Here is a 23,340-nt window from a genome sequence, read left to right on the forward strand (position 1 = left end):
GGCAGGCCTGAAAGTTCTAAAGGTAGACGGGACATCAAATGGCGCAGTGGGGGCATAAAGGCTGCTCAAATCTCTTGCACTTTTTGTGAATCACAAGCTCAACAGGCCTTAGTGGGAAAATTAAGTTTTAAATTGGTAACATTGTCAGGCCATTAATGGTACAGACTCGATAATGGGGCAACTTGGTTTACACTTTGTGGCCTGCAAAAAGGGCCCTCATATTTCTATCAGTGTTCAGAGTGGTACTGCCTGAATAAGTGTGGCTTACCTTTAATGTTACCAGAGGACACCATTGTATCATCAGGGACACAGTGGTCAAGTCATTGGCTTTCCTTTTTCCCACACTTCTATTCACTTATTCCACAAGAGCAGTTCAAACATGAATGGTAAAATATCCTACTTTAAAAAATGTTTTCCACTTAATTATGGCTGTACCATATTTGCCATCTGCTGCATATTTGAGCAATTTCTCCCACATTTATTTTGTTGCTCAAACGGATCAAAAATTAGTAAAAGAAATGTGACTTATGTTGCTGTGAAGTGTAGGGCCCTTTGCAAAGGTTGACTGGTCACCTTTCTCACTGCTGCATTTGTATGTTACACAGGTACTAATGAGGCAAAAGCTTTGCGGAGGCTAATAGTATGTATAACTATGTAAAATGTACCGCATTATGCTGCAGCCTTTTTTGCTGCATAATTTAGTCAACACTGCGACATGATATTGGCCTCCAATGCTTCATAACTCCAGTGGCTCAAAAGTAGGCTGCACATGTTATAAGTGTTTGTGCACGAAGCAGAGACAATGATGTTTGTGAACCTAGGGACTGATTACGATGGCAGGCGGACCTCAGTCCGTCTGCCATTGAATTGGGGTATGGGGCCGCTCGCCTACAAAGCGGCAGCCCCACAATAGGCATTACAATGCGACCAGAACGAATGTGTTTGCAATGCCTATCTTTTACATTGCACAGGTGCTGCTGGCTGCATCACCTGCCGCAATGTAAAAAAGGTACATGTTACATATATCACTGCACTACGTGACAGTGCCGCATGGTGCAGTGATATGCAGGGGTGCCCCCCAGGTCCCATGTCTGGGGGCCGGGGGTAAAGGGGCCTGCTACGGGCCCCCAATGTCCCTTTCCCTCAGCTTTACTATGGCAGGTGAACCACCATGGACAGGCTGGCAGGTAAGGGACATCGTAATCCCTACTTCGGTGCCTGGTAGGCACCACCAGCTTTGTAGGAGCTAAGAACCCCTCCCCTGCACAGGGGGGCTCAAGGAGCCTGTCGGGTGCTTGACGATCGGTCTTTCCGACTGCCAGGAAACCGCCCGCCATTGTAATATGGCAAGCAGTGATGCAGTCACCGATGGCGGTGGGACTGTCACCGACGGGGTGATGTGGCGTTCCCACCGCTATTAAATTCACCCCCTAAGGTTGGTGTGCATGCAAATCCTACATTGCCAACCCCCAATAAGTTGCACTACAAGTGCTGAAAAAGGCTAATGGAGGTACCAATGGGTGAGGTGGACTGGCCTCAAGGGTCTTGTGACCTCAGTGACAGAGTCACTGTCGCTCTAATATGTGCTTCTTGGCATGCTGCCATTAGACTGGAGGTGAACTGCATGGATTGTGGTGGACAGGCCTTCAAGGTTAACCCACACTTGCCACCGTTAGGGTCCACCTGCTGGTGCTAAGACACCAGGGCTTCCAAAGCCTATCAGGCCTTCTAAGGTGTAGCATCAGAATGTGCTCTGTCAGGAGAATGGTCTGGTGAACTGGTCAAGAAGCTGAAAATGGTTCTCCTGTTCCAAATTTGGCAGCTCTGGCCAGAGTGCCGCATCCTCTCCCACACTGAACACCATACTGCCCCACTGGGAGAAACTCTCACTGTGTTCAGCTACAAACCAATTGTGCTGTGACTCAATTCAAATTATGCATTAGACATGAGTAAAATACTGCCTGAAAAAAGTAATAACACCCTTAAAAAACACTCGTAGGGAAAGAAAGGATGAGCAAAGCATGTGAAATGTAAGCAGGAACAACATGTTTACCCTAACGGTTTTAAACTCACTATTCACAAATCAGTCAGTGATTTTGCCTGAAAAGTTCAGGACATGACTAGAGGACCACCAGAAAGGGACCTGTTTCAATGTCCATTGCTTATATCCTTACAAAATGTAAGCAGTTTCGTTTTAAAAAGACCACATCCCTAAACACAGAGCTGCTGTACACATTTTATAAGCTAAAATAATCAAAACAGTTGAAAACGATCATGATAAACAATTACCACTCCATCCATCAACCAGGTATTCAGTCCCTTTAGGAATGGTGCACTTCCCAACCTAGGAAAACAATGTTGTTCAAACAAAGAAGATAAAAATAAAGTAGCGCTTCACTCGAAAATTCTGTATAGCGGCGCAGAGGTGCATGAAATTACAATGTTGCCTGTCTGCTGACCACTCTGTATTGCTTTATTAGGTTACTAGCAGCCCGTCCCGACGTTGTCCGGGTATGAATTGCTGCCGGCCAGTAGTATATGGTTTTGTAGGATTTCGTTTTGACAGCATTTCTTATCTGTGACAGGCCTGTGAAACGCTCTGATTCACAATGCACTGCTGATGCGCTTAAGAGTGCGCGTTCAGTAGTGTGTGAACTCGAGTTTCCCTACTTTATTTTTCCTTGCAATATTATATAGCGCGAACTCGACAACATGGCATGAGCACAATTTACATTACAGAAGAACACATCCATTTGTGGTACGCAAGGGGAGACAAAGCGATTTGCCTGGAATCACAGGATGTTGAGCTGATGCCGAGATTCGAACGTAGCTCCCCAGCTCTAAGTTCGCAATTCTAGAACTTGTGGCGGGAGGTGTGTCTAAAAGTGTATGTCGGTGCTGGCCATCAATGAGAGAGACCTGTGGATTTTTCAAATGGGTGGTGAAAAAATATGAGTATGTTTCTGGAGATGTGGGCCGCCGTGCCACCAATGTACTTACCGGGGGAGGGTAAACACCCATTATTCCGCAACTTTCTTTCCGCATACCATCACTCCGCATACTTTCATTACGGAAGTACCATGACTCCGCAATGCCATTATAACGCATGGCATTACATTTTATATGCTTTTACCACGCATACATTTACAACGAAATTCGTTGTAAATGCATGAATGGTAAAAGCATGTTTTTTTTAAATGTTTGGATAAGGTAAGTATGGGTATAGGGGTATATGTTTTGGGGTACTGAGGTATATGTTTTGGGGTGTTTGGGTATTTTAAGGGTTCAGATATAGTTTTGGGTTATGGGGTACAGGGGTAGTTTTAGGGTTTAGGGATAGGTATGGGTTTTGGGGTACAGGGGTATTTTTAGGGTTCAGGGCTAGGTTTGGGTTTTGGGGTATAGGGGTATTTTTAGGTTTCAGGGGTAGGTTTGGGTTTTGGGAGACAGGGGTATTTTAAGGATTCAGGGCTAGGTTTGGGTTTTGGGGTACAGGGGTATTTTAAGGGTTCAGGGCTAGGTTTGGGTTTTGGGGTACAGGGGTATATTAGGGTTCAGGGGTAGGTTTGGGTTTTGGGGGACAGGGGTATTTTAAGGATTCAGGGCTAGGTTTGGTTTTTGGGGTACAGGGGTATTTTAAGGGTTCAGTGCTAGGTTTGGGTTTTGGGGTACAGGGGTATTTTTAGGGTTCAGGGGTAGGTTTGGGTTTTGAGGTACAGGGGTATTTATAGGGTTCAGGGCTAGGTTTGGGTTTTGGGGTACAGGGTTGTTTTTAGCTGCCCCAGCGAAGGGGCGTCCTGGCACTATGACAAGGCAAACACAACACAACACCGAAAAAAAGAAGAAGGTACAGAGAACAGCCTAAAACTAAGCAAATAAGAAGGTTTTGATGGCGCGCCTAAACTGAAGAAGGTCATCAATAGCCCGGATCTCAGGAGGAAGCAAATTCCACCACTTCGCCGCTAACACTCGAAAGGAGTGGCCGCCAGTTCTACTCAGCCTGAAACGCGGAACCACCACCAGATTCTGCCCCAAGGATCTCAGGGTTCGCGGGGGTACATACGGTGTCAAAAGATTCTCCAAGATTTGGGGAGAAGTACCCTTGAGAATTTTAAACGCAAAGCAGAGAACCTTGAATTTGATCCTCTGATTTACGGGGAGCCAGTGGAGCGAGTGCAGCGTTTTTGAGACCGAGCACCGCCTAGGCAGACCTATCACCACTCTGGCTGCAGCATTTTGCACTCGCTGCAGCCGGGTGAGTTCTGACTGATTAATCCCAGCCAAAAGCGAGCTGGCATAGTCCAGCCGGGACAGCACTGATGCCTGAACCACCAGCTGTCTGGTGGGGGCATCAAAAAATGTAAGTATAGGCCTAAGTCCTCTGATAATGCCATAACAGGAGGCCGCACCCTTCTTGGTGTGGCAGATAAAACTGAGTGTCGGGTCAAGCCAGACTCCAAGATTTTTTATCTCCTATACAGGAGAGGGGGTCACACCCAGTTCAGAAGGCCACCACTTGTCACCCCACAGCCCCACTTGCTTGCCAACCACCATGACCTCTGTCTTCTTGGTATTCAACTGGAGACAGTTGGAGTTCATCCAATTGGCCACAGCCCGTAAACCGTCTCGAAACCTGAGAGCCTCCACATCAGAGTCTCCACTCAACGTGACCGCCAACTGCGTGTCATCAGCATATGAGACCATCGTCAGGCCCCATTGCTTGACGACCGCAGCCAGCGGTCTCACATAAAGATTAAATAGAGTGGGACTCAACGATGAACCCTGTGGGACCCCCAGGGCCAACGGATAGGATTTAGATTTACCGGGTGGAATTGCAACCTGGAAAGATCTTTCCGTAAGAAAAGATCGGAACCAGCAAAGGGCAGAACCCTTGACACCTACTTCCTCGAGTCGCTGGAGCAAAATCCTGTGCAAGACCGTGTCGATCTAATAGCAATAGTGCCGCTGTCGACCCGCATCAAGCACAGAACGCAGGTTTTCGACCATAGAAAGTAAGGCTGACTCGGTGCTGTGGCCCGCACGGAACCCATTCTGGGTGGGGTCAAGAATATTGGCCCTAGTGAGATGGTCTGCCAGAATGCCGTTCATATAGGCCTCAGCAACTTTTGTGGCCCAAGGAAGCAAGGAAATAGGGCGATAGTTCTCTGGTTTGCGGGGGTCGAGGGTAGCCTTCTTCAAAATAGGTGTAACCACGGCCTGCTTTCACCTAATGGGCACTACACCTGAAGAAAGTGACAGATTAATTAAAGACAACACCGGAGTGCGGCATAGAGGCAGCATATTCCTAAGCTGAGCCGGTTTAAGCGGATCTGCGGGAGAACCCGACTTAATTTTTAGACTCAAGGAATCAAAGGCCTCCCTGGCCAAGGAAGGCAGACTGACAAGACACTCGCTATCTCCCAAGATACATCTGGCCCGCTCTGGATTTAAAGAGCCCATCGGGAAGGTTCGATAGATGGCTTGCACCTTCTCGAGAAAAAAGAGGCCAGACCCTCACAATGGGAGTCCGAGCATATTTCTGCTGCTGTTGTCCTCTTAGCCATAAGGTCCTTTAACACCTTGAATATAAGTTTCGAGGGGTTGGGGCTGTTCTGAAACTCTTGAGCATAATAGGCTGCTCGAGTTCTGCATACCGCCCTGTGGTAGATCTTAGTTTTAACAGAGTAGCAAGCCTTTAGCTCAGGATCAAACGACTTTCTCCACAGCCTTTCCGCCTGCCTACAGGCTCTTTTAAAAGACGCTAAGGTACTGTCGTACCATGGGCTACGCTCTTTTGAACACTGCTTAGACCATACCAGAGGGATCAAGGAATCAAGGGCGCGGGAGATCCACACACAAAAGGAATCATATCCGTGATCAACATTGGTGACAGGGCCCAGGGGTGCCTCCTCCAACAAGTGGTAGAAGTCCTCCAATTTTAGTTTGTTCCAATGTCGTTTAAGAATTGGTCTGTCTTGAGATATATAAGGAGGTTCAGATATGGGATATATCATTTTCACCAGCATATGGTCGGTCCATATCATCTGGATAGGGCAGAGTGCTCTGATTCCCTCTAAGTTGGTAAAGAACGGGTCAAGTGTGTGACCATCTCGATGTGTGGGGGAAGTCACCAGCTGGGAGAACTGCAGGGCCTCTAAGTCGGCCAAGAAGCTCCGGATAGGGGGCAAGGACGGGCAGTCAAGATGAAGATTGAGGTCACCGAGGACGTTGAAATTAGCACATCCCAATGCCTCCGTACTGATTAAATCCGGGAGAGCAGCCCTAAAAGCAGCATCGCAGTCCGGAGGGCGATAAATTAAAAGTCCAGAGAAGGAGAAATGGGAGTTAAACAAAATTTTAAAAAGGGCACATTCACACCCTAGGAGTTTTAGGGCCTTCCATTCAGCTGGATAACACAGCTTAACGGCCATCGCAATTCCACCCTCTCTAGTACCGCGGTTAAGAGTAAAAATGGCATACTCAGTAGGGAAGGCCGGGTTAAGAATGGAAGAGTCCGAGTCCTGCAGCCAGGTTTCGGTCAGAAAAAGCACATCAGGGGACTCACTTTTAAGAAGATCAAATATCTCCTGATAGTGCTTTACCAATGATCTGACATTCAAATTCCAGATGTTTAGATCTGGCATACGCTTCCGCCGAAATGGGAAGCTCAAGGATCGAATGCGAGAGGGGGTGTCAAATGCCCAACCGCCACAAGTACAGCGATACGGACCACATACCGGGACCACTGGAGGAAGATCGCAGGCAGTGATCTGCCCCCGAATAGCCAGCAGATCTTCCTTTTGATACCTAATAATAGACGATGTCATGATGGAGAGAAGGAAAGCATAGAGTCCTGCCGCGGCCCGCGCTTCCTTAGCGCTGACGGGCGCTGACGGGCAGGACTCTGGCACGACTCAGGCGCAGCGAAGGCACGCCCGCTGCGCGATAACCGCTGCGCGTTGAGGGAGCTTTAAATAGGCGTCCCTCCACTCATCTAGAGCGCTAGACCGCTCGCCAATGTGACCCACTGATAGTGCACACCACTCCAAGATGGCGCCGAAAAATCCCGCCCCAGGAACCGGACCCGCTGAACAGCGGTGGAATGCCGATTAGAGTGCAGGTAAGGGGGATACAAAGAGTCCCATTAAAATCAGGGGGAAATGTAACTAAATAAAACCCAAATAGTCAATAGGTAGGTTTAAAAAAGACAACGCGGCAATTTAGGCGCAGAGCGCGATGCAGCGTGCAAATACCTTGTCAAGGCAGTCCACAGGACAGGTCGCCTTAAATAGGCGTCCCTCCACTCATCCAGAGCGCTAGACCGCTCGCCAATGTGACCCACTGATAGTGCACACCACTCCAAGATGGCGCCGAAAAATCCCGCCCCAGGAACCGGACCCGCTGAACAGCGGTGGAATGCAGGGAAGGGGGATACAAAGAGTCCCATTAAAATCAGGGGGAAATGTAACTAAATAAAACCCAAATAGTCAATAGGTAGGTTTAAAAAAGACAACGCGGCAATTTAGGCGCAGAGCGTGATGCAGCGTACAAATACCTTGTCAAGGCAGTCCACAGGGCAGGTCGCCTTAAATAGGCGTCCCTCCACTCATCCAGAGCGCTAGACCGCTCGCCAATGTGACCCACTGATAGTGCACACCACTCCAAGATGGCGCAGAAAAATCCCGCCCCAGGAACCGGACCCGCTGAACAGCGGTGGAATGCCGATTAGAGTGCAGGTAAGGGGGATACAAAGAGTCCCATTAAAATCAGGGGGAAATGTAACTAAATAAAACCCAAATAGTCAATAGGTAGGTTTAAAAAAGACAACGCGGCAATTTAGGCGCAGAGCGCGATGCAGCGTGCAAATACCTTGTCAAGAGTACATTAGATTTGATTCAATACAGAAGGACATGATCACAACACAAGACCTTCCGCGCCCAATGTACACACACCCTAAGGAAGGGCCATTGTGTTTGGTCCGGAATAGCACTTATGATATGGGTAAGTGGGAATATTATTTCCCTACAGCAGGGAAATTACAGTGGGTTGGTAGTGGAATTGTGTATGTAAGCGGGGCCTCTGCCTATTATTGGTTCGCGCCTAATTAGGTTGGGAGTTGTTACTTGGCCTATTTGGTACCACAGGTCTCCATCAGGAATAAGGAATATGTTCAAAACAAACACAAAGAGGGGTCACCGCCCGCCACTCTATTGGGAAACGGGACCACCCACCATAAGGGCGGGGGTCCCGTGGGGGCAATTAGGATGTGCCCGCCACAGTGGCGGTTGCATCCTGCAGTCCTGTCATTGTGGTGGGCGGTGAACTCAGCACCGCCCGCCACAATGCCAGGAAGGCATGTTGTGCACTTCCCTGCAAAACATGGCAGGCACCGTGCGGTGCCTGCCATGTTGTGCATGGAACTGCTGGGGGGTACCATAGGTACTCCCCATGTGCACCCCCCACACCCCAGAGTCCCTGGCGGCAACGCCGCCACGAAAAAGGCATGTCCCCGCCTGCATAGTAATATGGATGGCGGTGTCTAACAGACACCGCCACCATATTAAACCCTTTTCCGCCGGGTCAACGGCCGCGGTCTTCCCCACCATAGTAATATGGCGGGGGGAATTGGGTGGCGGGGGGAATTGGGTGGCGGGCGGGGTCGGATCACGGCCGGATCGCCACCGCCATGCGGGCTGTGGCGATCCGCCTGTGATCCTAATGGGCCCCAAAGAGTTTAATCATCATATGCAGAGTAGAAGGGATGTGGAGACATCAGAATTGCGGAGAGATACACAAGGACAAGTGGCTGGAGACATAGCAAAGGGTTTAATGCCTTTTTGGGTTCCAATAATAAACTCCGAGGAGATTAGGAAACTGGGCAGAGTACTTGAACCTGTGATTAATGGCTCTACTGCTGTGATAACAAACATGTCCATAGAAATGCAAGCTATTAGACTGGTATCACTTCAGAATAGGATGGATTTAAACATACACCTGGCAGAAAAGGGCACTGTGTGAAAGATTGTGGGGTTGGAGTGCTGCATGTATATACTGGATACCCAGCCTACTGTAATGAAAGCACTGCAACATCTACATTGCCTGGGAGACTAAGTGCACCATGATGATGGTACAAGTACATATAGGTCCTTTGGCATATTGGGATGATTTAGAGAATGAGACTGGACAATTTTCAAATGGATAATAATACTAGTGGCAGTATTGCTGCTAGTCTGCTGTTGTGTACAATGCCTGATAGGTACCTGTTGGTCCACTATCTCTGCTGCCTTACAGCCAAAACCCGTACAAAATCCTCTGCCTAATGATATGGTAATGCAAGATGCTGTTACAGAAGAAGTATGCATAATAGAAATTGATTGAAGAAACAATATGTTTGACCAAAGATTCAAAGGGCGGTTTGTCGAAGCATAAAATATATGTACACCATCGTTCAACCATTTTGAAATAATCCTTCATTTTATATCTGCCTGTAGTGTGTTTTCAATATGCTTGTTTAATAGAAGCTTGTCGATAGAAAATGGTATGTTTCCACTCTGTGATCACGAACTGTGAGAAATACAGATGCAGGCACGGAAAGGTTGCCTCATCACAGGAATGCTTGATAAGGGCCTTGAAAACTAAGCAATCATTGTAAAAGACCCTCCATTTCACGTATTATCAAGCTGCTCTTGCAAAAGTGCCTGCTGTGACTAAGAACTGTACACGTTCATTTTCTCGTGTTTGCAAATGTGATAACGCTGGTGCAAGATGTAACCAGAATGTGACCTTGGGGGAGTCTAAGCAGTTTACACAAATGAATGTTGATTGCTTGGACTAAGGGCCTTGAAATTGAGATAAGTAACTTCTATCACTAACATCCCGGCAGATGTACAAACCTGAATAAAATATGCTTGCTAATAAGGTCAACAATTTACTTTCCTGAGTATGCTGCAGAGCGACCTATGACCTTAAGTTTCACAAACAACTGAAGGCTTCTTCCGTCTCACAGAGGAATTTAGATTTTTGATATAATAATTTAACACTTCATAAAAATTCAGAAAGTGGAAACAAAAGATAATTAGATACATATTCCAGGAGCCCATTATCTTTATTTACAGCTATAGAATACAATCACTATTCTGCAAAAAAACCGGAGGAAGATCGCAGGCAGTGATCTGCCCCCGAATAGCCAGCAGATCTTCCTTTTGATACCTAATAATAGACGATGTCATGATGGAGAGAAGAAAAGCATAGAGTCCTGCCGCGGCCCGCGCTTCCTTAGCGCTGACGGGCGCTGACGGGCAGGACTCTGGCACGACTCAGGCGCAGCGAAGGCACGCCCGCTGCGCGATAACCGCTGCGCGTTGAGGGAGCTTTAAATAGGCGTCCCTCCACTCATCTAGAGCGCTAGACCGCTCGCCAATGTGACCCACTGATAGTGCACACCACTCCAAGATGGCGCTGAAAAATCCCGCCCCAGGAACCGGACCCGCTGAACAGCGGTGGAATGCCGATTAGAGTGCAGGTAAGGGGGATACAAAGAGTCCCATTAAAATCAGGGGGAAATGTAACTAAATAAAACCCAAATAGTCAATAGGTAGGTTTAAAAAAGACAACGCGGCAATTTAGGCGCAGAGCGCGATGCAGCGTGCAAATACCTTGTCAAGGCAGTCCACAGGACAGGTCGCCTTAAATAGGCGTCCCTCCACTCATCCAGAGCGCTAGACCGCTCGCCAATGTGACCCACTGATAGTGCACACCACTCCAAGATGGCGCCGAAAAATCCCGCCCCAGGAACCGGACCCGCTGAACAGCGGTGGAATGCAGGGAAGGGGGATACAAAGAGTCCCATTAAAATCAGGGGGAAATGTAACTAAATAAAACCCAAATAGTCAATAGGTAGGTTTAAAAAAGACAACGCGGCAATTTAGGCGCAGAGCGTGATGCAGCGTACAAATACCTTGTCAAGGCAGTCCACAGGGCTTCCTTTTGATACCTAATAATAGACGATGTCATGATGGAGAGAAGAAAAGCATAGAGTCCTGCCGCGGCCCGCGCTTCCTTAGCGCTGACAGGCGCTGACGGGCAGGACTCTGGCACGACTCAGGCGCAGCGAAGGCACGCCCGCTGCGCGATAACCGCTGCGCGTTGAGGGAGCTTTAAATAGGCGTCCCTCCACTCATCTAGAGCGCTAGACCGCTCGCCAATGTGACCCACTGATAGTGCACACCACTCCAAGATGGCGCAGAAAAATCCCGCCCCAGGAACCGGACCCGCTGAACAGCGGTGGAATGCCGATTAGAGTGCAGGTAAGGGGGATACAAAGAGTCGATAGAAAATGGTATGTTTCCACTCTGTGATCACGAACTGTGAGAAATACAGATGCAGGCACGGAAAGGTTGCCTCATCACAGGAATGCTTGATAAGGGCCTTGAAAACTAAGCAACCATTGTAAAAGACCCTCCATTTCACGTATTATCAAGCTGCTCTTGCAAAAGTGCCTGCTGTGACTAAGAACTGTACACGTTCATTTTCTCGTGTTTGCAAATGTGATAACGCTGGTGCAAGATGTAACCAGAATGTGACCTTGGGGGAGTCTAAGCAGTTTACACAAATGAATGTTGATTGCTTGGACTAAGGGCCTTGAAATTGAGATAAGTAACTTCTATCACTAACATCCCGGCAGATGTACAAACCTGAATAAAATATGCTTGCTAATAAGGTCAACAATTTACTTTCCTGAGTATGCTGCAGAGCGACCTATGACCTTAAGTTTCACAAACAACTGAAGGCTTCTTCCGTCTCACAGAGGAATTTAGATTTTTGATAAAATAATTTAACACTTCATAGAAATTCAGAAAGTGGAAACAAAAGATAATTAGATACATATTCCAGGAGCCCATTATCTTTATTTACAGCTATAGAATACAATCACTATTCTGCAAAAAAAATCAGTATACCCCAGTTCCACCATCTTATCCCATTCAGTCTGAAGATTTTTTTTTTTATTGCCACAGTGAAAGTTTTTAGGAGAATCCACTTGAACGACATAGCAAGGTCTCTACATTGTAAAAAAAATAATAATAAATAAGTAACGCTATTGGCTTAGCCCAGTGGTGTTCAAATTAGTTGCATACTGGCTATATTAATGAACATTTTAAGGTCGGTCTTTTAGAATCTAAATCAATCCCATTTAGTAGGTACAAGTCAGCTTGAACTCTTAAGGAAACCTGTGATCTGCTAAAATGTTCCACTTTCATTTTTTCCTGGGTTCAGTGTCAGAATGTGGCTTTGTAAACCTTTACAAGGCTTTGAGATATAACATTTCTGTTACAGGCACAATACTTATGTTGCATTGACCATCCTGCATGGTGAATGGAGCGCTACACATGGAACAGTAGAACACATCAAACTTGAGTTAAGAACAGGAAAACAAGAAAGGGAAAAACTATTACTTGGTCTTCAGGTTGAAATGAGGCAGGTATGGAAAGCTTGGGTATGTGGGGCAGCATAGTGATGTTCTGATAAAGGATGAAACCAAGTGATTTAGCTGATAGGACCAACCTGCTACAGGGCAAGCCTGGGGGCCAGAGTAGTTCAAGCCATGTTTGCACTCATAAAGGAGGCCCTCTCTAACAGTGGAGGACATCATTGTTTACTGTGTAAACTAAAAGGAGTTCATCCAGTTTCTTAGTTTGTTCATAAACATCTTATCTGTGATGGTGGTTTTCTGGTCAGGTCGAGCATCACCAATCTTTTGCTGGTTGTTGATGGCCTTTTCTGGCATCATAGTGCCAAGTGGTTCCATGTAGAGATTGAATAAACAGGGTGTGACTGCTGTTCCTTGAGGCACTTCAGCAGTATTATTGGAGATCAGAATGAGTCTATTTGTATGGGCTGAGATATTGATAACAAGAAGGATGAGAATCATTTCAGCACTTGACTCCCTAGTCTCATCCTGAGCCAGGGTGTTGATGACTGCTTCATGATTTGTTTTGTTGGATGCAGATGGCAAGGCCAGCAGGACTAAGAAATATGCCTTGGTATCAGCCAATTTTCTGAGAATGTCATGCAGTATTTCAAAGGCATCTGTTTCGGTGCTAACAGATGGTTAGAATATAGAGTGAAAAGAGTTTAGGAAATCATTTTTGGTCAAATGACAAGTGTTGCAGTGAGATGTAAGTCAGTAGGGAAAAGCATACCATTATTTAGTCTTTGAAAGTGCACACTCTTCATTGCCTCTTGGAAGTGCACTGCATCCTAAAATTCGGTCATGTGCAAGTCTCTCACATTGATAGTGTAAAGGTCCTATGATAATATGAAGTAGACATTCGCTTACTAACTTAAAGACCTTAAGATTAGAAGCCTTATTAGGATTTTGGTGACATCATTGACCGCTGTATCGGCAGTGAGCCTGGCAGTCTGACCACCGTATTACGAGTTGGGCAGTTCGGCTTAGCGAAGACTGTCTCTGGGCTACCGAGAACGCCAGCAGTCTGCCGAGTGCCGGGTCCCGGGTTGGGGAAAGACTGCCGCCAGAGGGTGGTTCACGGGGAGCTGCACTGCTGTGTTTCTTAAAATGTGCTTGTTCCATCAGCAGACCTGTTTCAAGGTGGCGGTGTCTAAGGATTTGGGGAGCATACTCACCCCTTTCTTCTTCTCCCAGACAGAGTCCGATGTGGATCCCTTTCCCCAGGTCCCCCCTTCACAGCAGGATCTTCACCCGAGGATTACGACTGTTTGCGGCGATTTTCAGGTGAGTCCATTTCGAACCATATCAATTGCCCGGACTGCCCACATATGATATGGACTGAACCCCGGTAATTGGAATGTAGTATTTTCCCACATATATAATGCATATGTGTGCATCATATGCTGTCGAAATGCACACATAGGCAACAATATATTTGTAGAAAATACCACCACTGCAATAGCCCAACCTCCACATTACTGGCCAAGTGTTCAACTCTTAATAAGGCGGTCTTGGAAGGCCAGCATCGGTGGCTGCTGGCCGGGGCGAACGAGGCCCTACGGCAGTCAGACCGCCAAATTCGTAATAAGGCCATATGTATTTTGCATAAATAACTAGGGCCCATGTTAGCAACCAACTGATGGGATTTTCACATTTTACTGCAATCCAATTAAGCATAAGGGAAATGGCTAGAATACTATTCTGTTGTACTGACAGATGCACGGATAGACAGATGAACTGTCTCACTCTCAGGCCAAAAAGACAGGAAGGTCTTGATAGATATGTGCTCAGATGTCAATGAATAGGAAAAAGCACATTAAGAAGGTCAAACATTATGTGGCCCAATAATTGATGGGCAGACATTCTGTGGCACTGCATCTTACATGAAGAGCACCTGATTGTAAAGCATTCCGAGTACAGTAATGAATAGGCAGGAATGACGGTCCGCCAAAGCTACAACTGGAAAATCTGAATTCTGATAAAGACACAGAGACAGGTATTAAACATAACACTCTTTATTGCCACGCCTCCGCAACCACTTAAAGGCACTTTAAAGCACCTGGTAAAGAACACTTCTTAAGAATTAGAATGTTGATAGTCGAACACGGAATATAATGTAATCCAAATGCATTCCATTCCCCCGGGTCTTTGAAGTAATGCTCCAAGTCAAAAAAACACTGTTCCACTTTTCCACAAATCCTGTCTTACAATGGTTCTAGGTTTTGAGCAGCACGCAAAACTCCACAATACTCAGCTTCTTCTTTACTGGCCGTCTGCAGAGGAGAAAAAAATACTTCATAATAATAACAGAAACAAAATCTTTTTTTTTTTTATAGTCCCCTCAATATGATCCAATAGAAGCAACCTCCCCTCAATCTTATTGCTGGGATGAGAAGGATAATGTTAGCGATGGGCCTTTGATAAAATCCAGATTCTCCTATCATAACTGTGGAGAATCATCATGGCAAGTCCAAAGGCTATCATTATGCATGTTTAAAGCCCCTGGATGCAAAGTTCTGTATATGGTAGAGGCCTCAATTAAAACCTCGCAAAGACCCCAGCATTTGGCCAGTCAGTTTACTTCAACAAGTCCTTCAGACAAAAAAACCTTGTTCACCATCACCTCTCTGATAGAGTGACCTGTATATACCGACATATCCACAGCACTATTATTCATTATCATATTAATCCATCTAGCAATATTTGTAGAATGAATTTCCTTAAAAGGTTCTACACAGCATATTAGCAGCTATTCTTCACCCAAAGGGCATACTTCCATCACTTTACACACATGCTCTTTCATGCAACACACATATTTGGAAAATCATCAATTATTGGCTAAAATATTGTCTTACTCATAGTTTTTATTCTCTTTGCCACTTCAAACAACACACCATCTGAGTGTAATATTTTGTACTTATCTCCAATGGACATACATCTATCACCCTCCTAAAGATACCAAGCACAGCCATGTTGCAAACCTTCAAGGTACTTGTTTCAAAGACAAAAACTTGCCACTGAGTATATCTTGAGATAACCTGAAATCCTCAGTAACTACAAAAGATTGCCTTCCCTCTTCTACATGAATAGAGCAAATGTATTGTTGGCCATAAACACACGTTTACGTCCAATATCCCTTAATTTCCACCTTGCTAGAATTCACAAAAGGATGCACAAATGGTTTTACTGATGCAGATTTATTTGTGATTTGTGAGGAGAAATCTGCAGTAGTAATCATCACTCAAAGGGTGTTAGTAAGAGTTCCAGTGCGTGGTTTGCTTGGAAGTGTAGAAATGCCTACAAACATGAATGTATGAAGGTACTCACAAACTTCCATATAGCCTGTTTTCATCCTGGAAATGGTGAATTATATTCTGCAGTCAAGGACCACAGTTACTCCCTGTTCAAGCTACAATAGGTAAAGGCACATCCCGACATTTGGAGGGGCTATAATAAAAGGGCTTTCTCCAGAAGGAAAAATCTTTTGCCTGTAAATAAAAAAATAAAAACTTGTTTTTGTACATTCAGCTACCCTTTCTGCTGTGAAGAATTGTATGGTATATAACGCCGCACAGGGGAAATAGACAACCTTAGAAGAAGTCACACAAAAGGTGTAATATTACACTTGGAAACCTTCACCAGGTGTAGCTTTCCATGAATACCTCCTGTGTAAATTAGAAAAGAGAGCAAAAGCACATTCAGGAGGAGTTGTAGGACTCCATCCATACCTTTACACTTTCCTTTCTGATTTGTCAGTGGTATTAAAGTACACGTGTGAGCACCAAATGGGAAGCACCTGAACTCCGTTGTATCTCTGATCCTTACAATAATCTCCATATAGAAACAAACTATTCAATACCCCAAGATTACAAACCTTAATAAGGAATATATCATCACACTAGCAGAGTGTGTTCTATACACATTTTAGGTTTCTCTTTTGCTTGTAGGATTACAGAAATATGAGTAAAATATTAGCTTACAATGGCCATGGTAGTCAAGATGAAAAAACTCAAGACAGTGCTTAGCGGGTATTTTTCAGAAACGTTTTCTTTATATCGAAATATTTATTTGAATATTTACAAATTTCTTCTCATTCAAGGTGCAGCACTTGGATATTAAACAATAAATAAAATACCATAGGAAATCAGATCAATAGAGAATGTCGAAAACCATTCTGCTATCCATTTTGATTCATGAAAGGGTCGATCAAAATTAGTAGATTTTTGTCCTTGAGAATGACTTTGGATCAGTCCAAAACCTAATATGAGAATAGGAGTCATGAAACTTAAATTAAGGAACAGAAAATATCCCTTTTACTTATGGTTAATCTTTATTAGTCCAAATCTCACCTTTTTATCTAAAGTCCTATTAGTCCAAATCTCACCTTTTTATCCAAAGTCCTAATGCATGAGGTCAAACAGCAGTGTCATACCCTTTTCGTGGCTATGAACTTGTACCACAAGCACAGCATAGGCTGGAAATACCAATCAAGAGACACCAGGACCCAATGTTATGGGAGGGTGGGAATGCAGGACTGTGATGAAGAAAGTAATGCGTGGAAGTAATGAAGATTACTAGTAAGAAATAGATACAAGCTAACCCTATCTCTTTCAAATTAGCCAATGAAAGAGTTGAAATGGGTATTAGCAGCTCCGAGGAGGAACTTTCATGGCAGAAAGGCTGTCCAAAAGAGGATGGATCTACATACAATTTAAAAAACACTTCTAGAAATTGGCAGAGATCTTTTTAAATTCAGTGAGCCTCTGAAAAAATTCTTTTTTTTTCTGAGGTTGTACATTACTACAAGAATGATCTGGTAAACAATTGAACATCACAGGATTTACTGTCAACTAAAACCACAGATTCGCCTAGTACGACCTCTTAGCATTTTAGTCACTTTAAAATCAGCTTCCCAAGTTCCTTCTCTCATATTAGTTCAATGGCAGAAAGTAATCCCCATTCATATTGTAGTGTAGTTCCTATAGTCCCAGTAGGCTCTGCGCATTGGAATAATATATTCAGCAGTGTAGACGTAGGACTGAGGTTAACTAGGTCTCTACTGACTATATTAGACTTAAGTTTTTGCCAGCTAGCTCAGAGGTCACTAGAAACTTTCTCGAATAAGCGAGGAGGAGTTTAACCTCCCTGGATAGACAAGAAGGGAGTTAGTTTCCGACAACCATAAAACATGACAACTTTGCTCTCCCTGATTAAGAGTATATCTCTAGAGTCGTGTGAAAACAAAAGACAGCTATTTCACTCAGTCAAAGGTGCGTACTTAGTTTCACCAGAGTGCAGAGAAAAGAGAGAGAGGCGTTTTCAATAAAAGGTATTATTTATTGAGCAGTCTCCTTCCTCATGCAAGAGAAATGAATTGCTACAATTGCAATACTTATAGTAAAGTAAAGTGCGTACAGTAAAAGCAGGATTATAAAATAATACTGTAAAAGCATTGATATGGTTTCTTAGCCATATGATACTTTAAAATAGATAAAATATATACATACATATATACATTGACTAATCGTACTCAACTGGTGCTTCTAAATATGTCTACCCCGGTGTACCTGACCTAAGCCTAATACGTGGGAAGGACTAAGTAAGTAGCAGTTTAAGTTAAGTTTGTTTTGCCAAGAATCTGACTCAAGAATTCTCTGTAAGGGTTTAGTCAGCTCAGTACCTGGGTAATAGAAGGCAGGAGGTCTGGTATCTCTCTCTCAGGACTCGATATCCCAGTCACCCGCAAGGGTAGGCTGGAAACGCCGGAGCTGGATTTTCTCGGCAGGAGAAAAGACAGCGTCTTTCTCAGCGCGTCAAAAGGGAGGGGCAGCGTCCGTGGGCTCTCGCATCAGCTGGGGTCTCGGGCAAGTAGATAGCTGCTCCAGAATCACCACCGTGTGTTTGCTTAAGGCAGCGTTGGTATATTTATACCTGAAAGGTGCCGGGTTTGACGTAAGGCTGGACATAAGACGTCAATAAAGATGTCACTAAGAACTGGTCGTTCTTACAGTGCTTTACAGGAGTTCTCGGACGAAATCAAAACAAAGGCAAGGGGGATTTCCCAGGTTGCTGAAGGCTTGGTTTGTTTAGAGAACTCGGTGTGCTTTCTAGGGGGCTGGAGGAGTAGGCTTGCTTAATGTGACAGCATGTGCTGCGACTGAATTATGAATAGGGTTTTTATGCCGTTGTATGGATATTATTGATTTATAACCGGACAAGGGCACAAAATAGAAATATCGATTCAGGTTCCTAGATAAACACACTACACCCACTCCACGAATTAATGTCCATCATTACTAAAAACTAAGCAATAGTAAACATATCTAAAGGTGCACGTGTATACCGATCCACCCCAAAATACTTTTTTTGCATTTGAAATGGTGTATGCGAAAAACATGAAAATGAGTATAGGTACCATACGTTTTTCAAGCAGAGTAATCATTCATAAAAATAGGATGCATATATGTATCAGCAGAATGATTTTGCGAAAATTACACATGAAATGGCTCTTAATACAGAAAAGAAGTGCGAGACCATTTCATCACATATAAATACAGTTATCTCTAATTATGATAGAGGCTGAGGTATTATATAGTCTCTAGAGTTCCTAAAAATAGAAGCTCTGTTCTCTAAGAATAGTTCTACTTTAAGCAGAGTACAAGTGCCCAAAAAAAAGTAAATATTTTGGAATCGGGAAAAAAAATAATTTCGTTTTTCAGTGGAAGAAGAAAAAATAGTTCCAAATATTTTCAGTAGCTTTTGTTTTTCAAAGCTGAAGGCCGAATTCAGAGTTCATGGAACGCTGTGTGCTTGTTTGCTTTAAAGTTATTCTTTCTGTTCAGGGGAGAACATAATTTCAGACAGACTTTCAAAGAAGTGGTCTACCGCTTCAGGTGAAAGTTCGACCAAGTTGGAAAATGCCGCAACTGTGCAGTCGTGAGAATGATTGCTATCATCGATGTCTTGATCAGCAATGCTCATAGAAGGTGAGGTGATGTTGCTCTCATCTCGTACTTCACTACCCTTTAATCGCAGTGGTGAAGTCTCAACGAATGCCGTCATCAGGATGGGTAACCGCTGGGGACAACACGATGCATGAGCCGTTACAGGACTTAGCAAAGTATCTGTATCCAATGGTACTGCTGATTGTAGTGTAAGACAGACGTCCAACACGCATTCTTCTCCGCACAGCATACATCGTAGCACAGGTAAGATACAATTCTGCCAGATGGGTCTGAATGAAAGAAACCAGGTCATATTCAGATCTCTTAGCCGGGCTAATCCAAGGACTTTAGTTATGCGGTCCCGATAGCGTATAGCTAGGATCGTTTCTTCCATTGTTGCTGGAGTCTTGTCTGTCACATGGCTTGCCATAACGAAGCAGGAGAATCAAAAATAAAATGCCTGCTACGAGTCCCAACAGGAGTGGAAGGCCGCCAAAGACCGAATTGACAAAATTAGGAAAGATGCCCAGGACTGCTTTGAAGGGTGTTAACAGTCCCGAAAAAATTGTCTTAAATACATGTGGGACACCATTCGTATCGGACATGTTTAGGATTTGGCTTAGCATTTCCGCGAAATGTAAGAGGCAATTTGTTGATAAAAGTTTATGTATCTCTGCCATTGTCCTTGCAACTTGAAGCTCATACGTTTCTTTTGATGACGTCAAGGGCACAGTTGTCTGTAGAAGAACAGACTTCATTCTGCTTAAAGTATCAATTGGAATAGAAGAGATATTAAAAATGGGCCAAATTTTTCCCTCCCTCTCTGGAGTGTTGTTCGGATACAATACTTGCATACAACAAGTGACCATGGAAGAAACGCCTACTAGATAAGCTTTTCCTGGCACCAAGCCACAACATCTGTGGTCCACTATTAGAATGTAGCTCCCGTTAGAAAGCCGTCTAAAAAATGGCTCTATTCGACTTGCAGGTGTGCCATGCTGGTGGCATGAAAGGTTATTTGAAGTCCCCTCACAGGCCCCATGTAGGTTTATACCCTGACACAGAAGTATACCACTTAGTGACCTTTTACAATTATAACCATTAAGAAATACATTCTGTCCTTTTTCACTATAACATGTGTGTGTGTAAGGTAATTTCCATGATGACTTAATGTATTCTTTACCCAACCTTTCATACTGGCCTGCTCGTATATACTCTTGGCAATATTTAAATTGGAAAGTTGTTATTGGAATAGTTATGATTCCGTTTATTATCCATTCAATGACAGGTCGTTCTGACATTGTCAATGGTAATCTCTCAAGTTTTTCAATGCTCAGAATTGTATATTGCGCTCCTTTTTGTGCCAAGCTGATTTGTGTATCAGTAAGGTTAAAGATAGAGAATAATGACGTTGTGTTGATTAAACGCCAAGGTACGTAGCCTGAACGCAGATTTTGTAACGTTCAGCCAAGCTGTACAATAGAACGTAATTGGGACTGACCATGTTGTAACATTAGGAAGTCCTGTTCTATTATATCAATTGCAGATGATACAATACTGTCCAGTGAATATATTCTGGAAGACAGAGTCATTAACCCATTGTCCACAACAGAAAGTGATTTTTCCAAATTAATACGGTCAATTTCTCGTATTTTTTCTGCTGTTTCAATTTGTGTTTCTTTCCAAGCTTCGTTGTATGCCGCATATATACTGGCCGCTATGAAACGTTTTTGACGCTGTTTGCGTGGTCCCATTATGAAATCACGCAAGTCAGCACCTTCTTTAAGTAAAGTCAAGTGTTGCTTAATTTCTGCCAGTGTGGATGTCTGTAGCCATTCGAGGCAGAGTTTTCCTACACTGTATGTTGTAACTATCCCTGGATGTTGTCTCTGGGAGTATCTAGGGTCTGGGCTGGTCAATTTGAACCCCTGTATTTTGTTCAGGAATCTATCTCGACAGTTATTTGTGTCTGTGGGCCAGATCAACCATTTTTTCCAATCAGGATGTGTTCTGTTTTGGTTAAAAATATGGGATACGTCTATCTCAACATCTGTAGTGCTTTTACTGTCAGATGTTGGCTTTGGAATAGACGGTTTATTTAGGTCTTTAATTTTGGCTAGGCCAAGACAGGTTGTCTGTTGAATTGTGTCATTCAAGAATATAATTTATTCTGGGATCATGCAGGCTCTAAATAATGATTCTATACCTTGGACCTGCCAATATCTGGTACCCCTGATGGTTTTTGTTTCAATGTTATTTTTCCAAAAATCAAAACCAAATGTATTCATTTTTTCAAAAAATGTTTCTGAATAGATTAATTTAGTGTTTGTCAGCATGGTTTTCATTCCTGTCCTATTTAACAGTTTGAAATAAAATGTTTCTGCATCACTTGTGTTAAACCCTGAGAAGTATGGGAATTTATCATAAAATGTTTTTGAACTGCCTTTTGGTGGAGTTGCACAATGTTCCCATTGATTATAATTAAAAACATTTCTAGGTTGAGCAGATTTATGCAAATAATGGTTAGCATAGTGATTGTAGCAGTACATCTGTTCATAATTTGATGAACCCTGTAAATAATCATGTTCTGTAAATTTTGCGGACATAACCAAATCTGACATCATATCATTAATACTTTCAAAGTCCCAATCATCAGAGAATGTGCTCGATTTTACAAAGTCACCTAATGAAACCTTGAATTGATGTGGATACTTCAAGAGCTCGACCGGGCCATAAATTTCGTAATCTGTTTTGTCCCAAGCTACCCCACCGGGTATTGGATTGGCTCTGACATTCATGGATGATAGTTCTCTTTTCTCAATGTGAGATGACTTGTGTGGCTTTAGGACCAAGTTGATGTTCTGACTTGCTGTGTCCATTGTACTATATTTTCCCTCAATGAAATGTCCCAAGCACAGTACCATGATGAGCCAAAGCAGGAGGAAAAGTACACCTAGTACAAACCAAAATTCAATCCATGGAGAAATCAGATAGGTTTCTTTGAGTTGATGAAAGTGTTCTGTTACTTTGTCTTTAAAAGATTTTGTTGTTGGCTGTTCTTCAGGTTTGCTTGGATCCTCAGAAAAGTCATCGAAATTGATGAAGTAGCCTGATGCAGTTCTGTCAATTGTTGGAATTGCTTCCGGATTTTCATTTGCTTTTGGAATTTTCTTTGTTTCATTAGCATAGTCTGAGGCTACATCGTTGTAGACAGGTGTTTCTTGACGAACTGTTGCAATTTGGGTTTCAAGAGGCACAAGTTCCATGGCATTATTCATAGTCCTTTTTTATTCACTGCAGGTTTATCAAATGTGATTAGTCTCTCAGTTTGAACCTTTTGTATTGTAGCAAACTTTGGTGTTCTGCTACTTCTTGGGAGTCCACTGGGCCTACTACTTATTATTGGCCACATGATTGTGGTTTTACCAGGTCGATGGATACAACTCGGTTCTCCTTCTTACCAGCAAGGGGCGGTAGTACAACTGATCTTGTTCCGTTGACAGCTAAGACAGGTACTGCTTTTCTGTAAGAAGGCCCAAATTCCTTCTTCACCGCGATCTTCTCTCTGACCAGATCCCCAATCTTTGGATTCCAGACAGGCCTTGCTGGGACAGGTGGTTTTTCTTCAGTGGCTGTTGGCTGTTGTTTTAGCTTTACGTTGCTCAGGTCTTTTCTTGTTTCATTTAAGTCCTGTAAAATAGCCAAACGATCTTTGATATCAAAGCAATTTCCTTCTACCACTGAAGTCTGACTATCAAGGTCCTGGATATGCATTCTAGTCCCGAACAATAGTTCGTACGGACTGAAACCTTTTAGAGAATTTCTTGGCAGATTGTTAAGACTACGTTGGACACTTGTTAAATGTTTGACCCACCCATCCCCCGAACCTAATACCTTTGCCGTTATAGATTGCTTTATGTCTCGGTT

The 23,340-nt window shown here is 43.9% G+C and overlaps 1 protein-coding gene across 3 annotated transcripts in view; it reads right to left on the reverse strand.

The window, feature by feature from the left end:
- Window positions 1–14,468: 14,468 nt before the first annotated feature.
- The window catches only part of LOC144785622 (acyl-CoA dehydrogenase family member 11-like), a 684,407-nt gene continuing 675,535 nt past the window's right edge, over window positions 14,469–23,340 (reverse strand). For all 3 annotated transcript variants that reach the window (XM_078664430.1, XM_078664431.1, XM_078664429.1), the window contains one exon: window positions 14,469–14,742. In XM_078664430.1, coding sequence (XP_078520556.1) covers window positions 14,674–14,742 — 69 coding nt within the window. In that variant the 3' untranslated portion in view covers window positions 14,469–14,673. The remainder of the gene's footprint in view (window positions 14,743–23,340) is intronic.

This window comes from Lissotriton helveticus, chromosome 10 (genome assembly GCF_964261635.1).
Source record: "Lissotriton helveticus chromosome 10, aLisHel1.1, whole genome shotgun sequence".
Taxonomy (NCBI): Eukaryota; Metazoa; Chordata; class Amphibia; order Caudata; family Salamandridae; genus Lissotriton; species Lissotriton helveticus.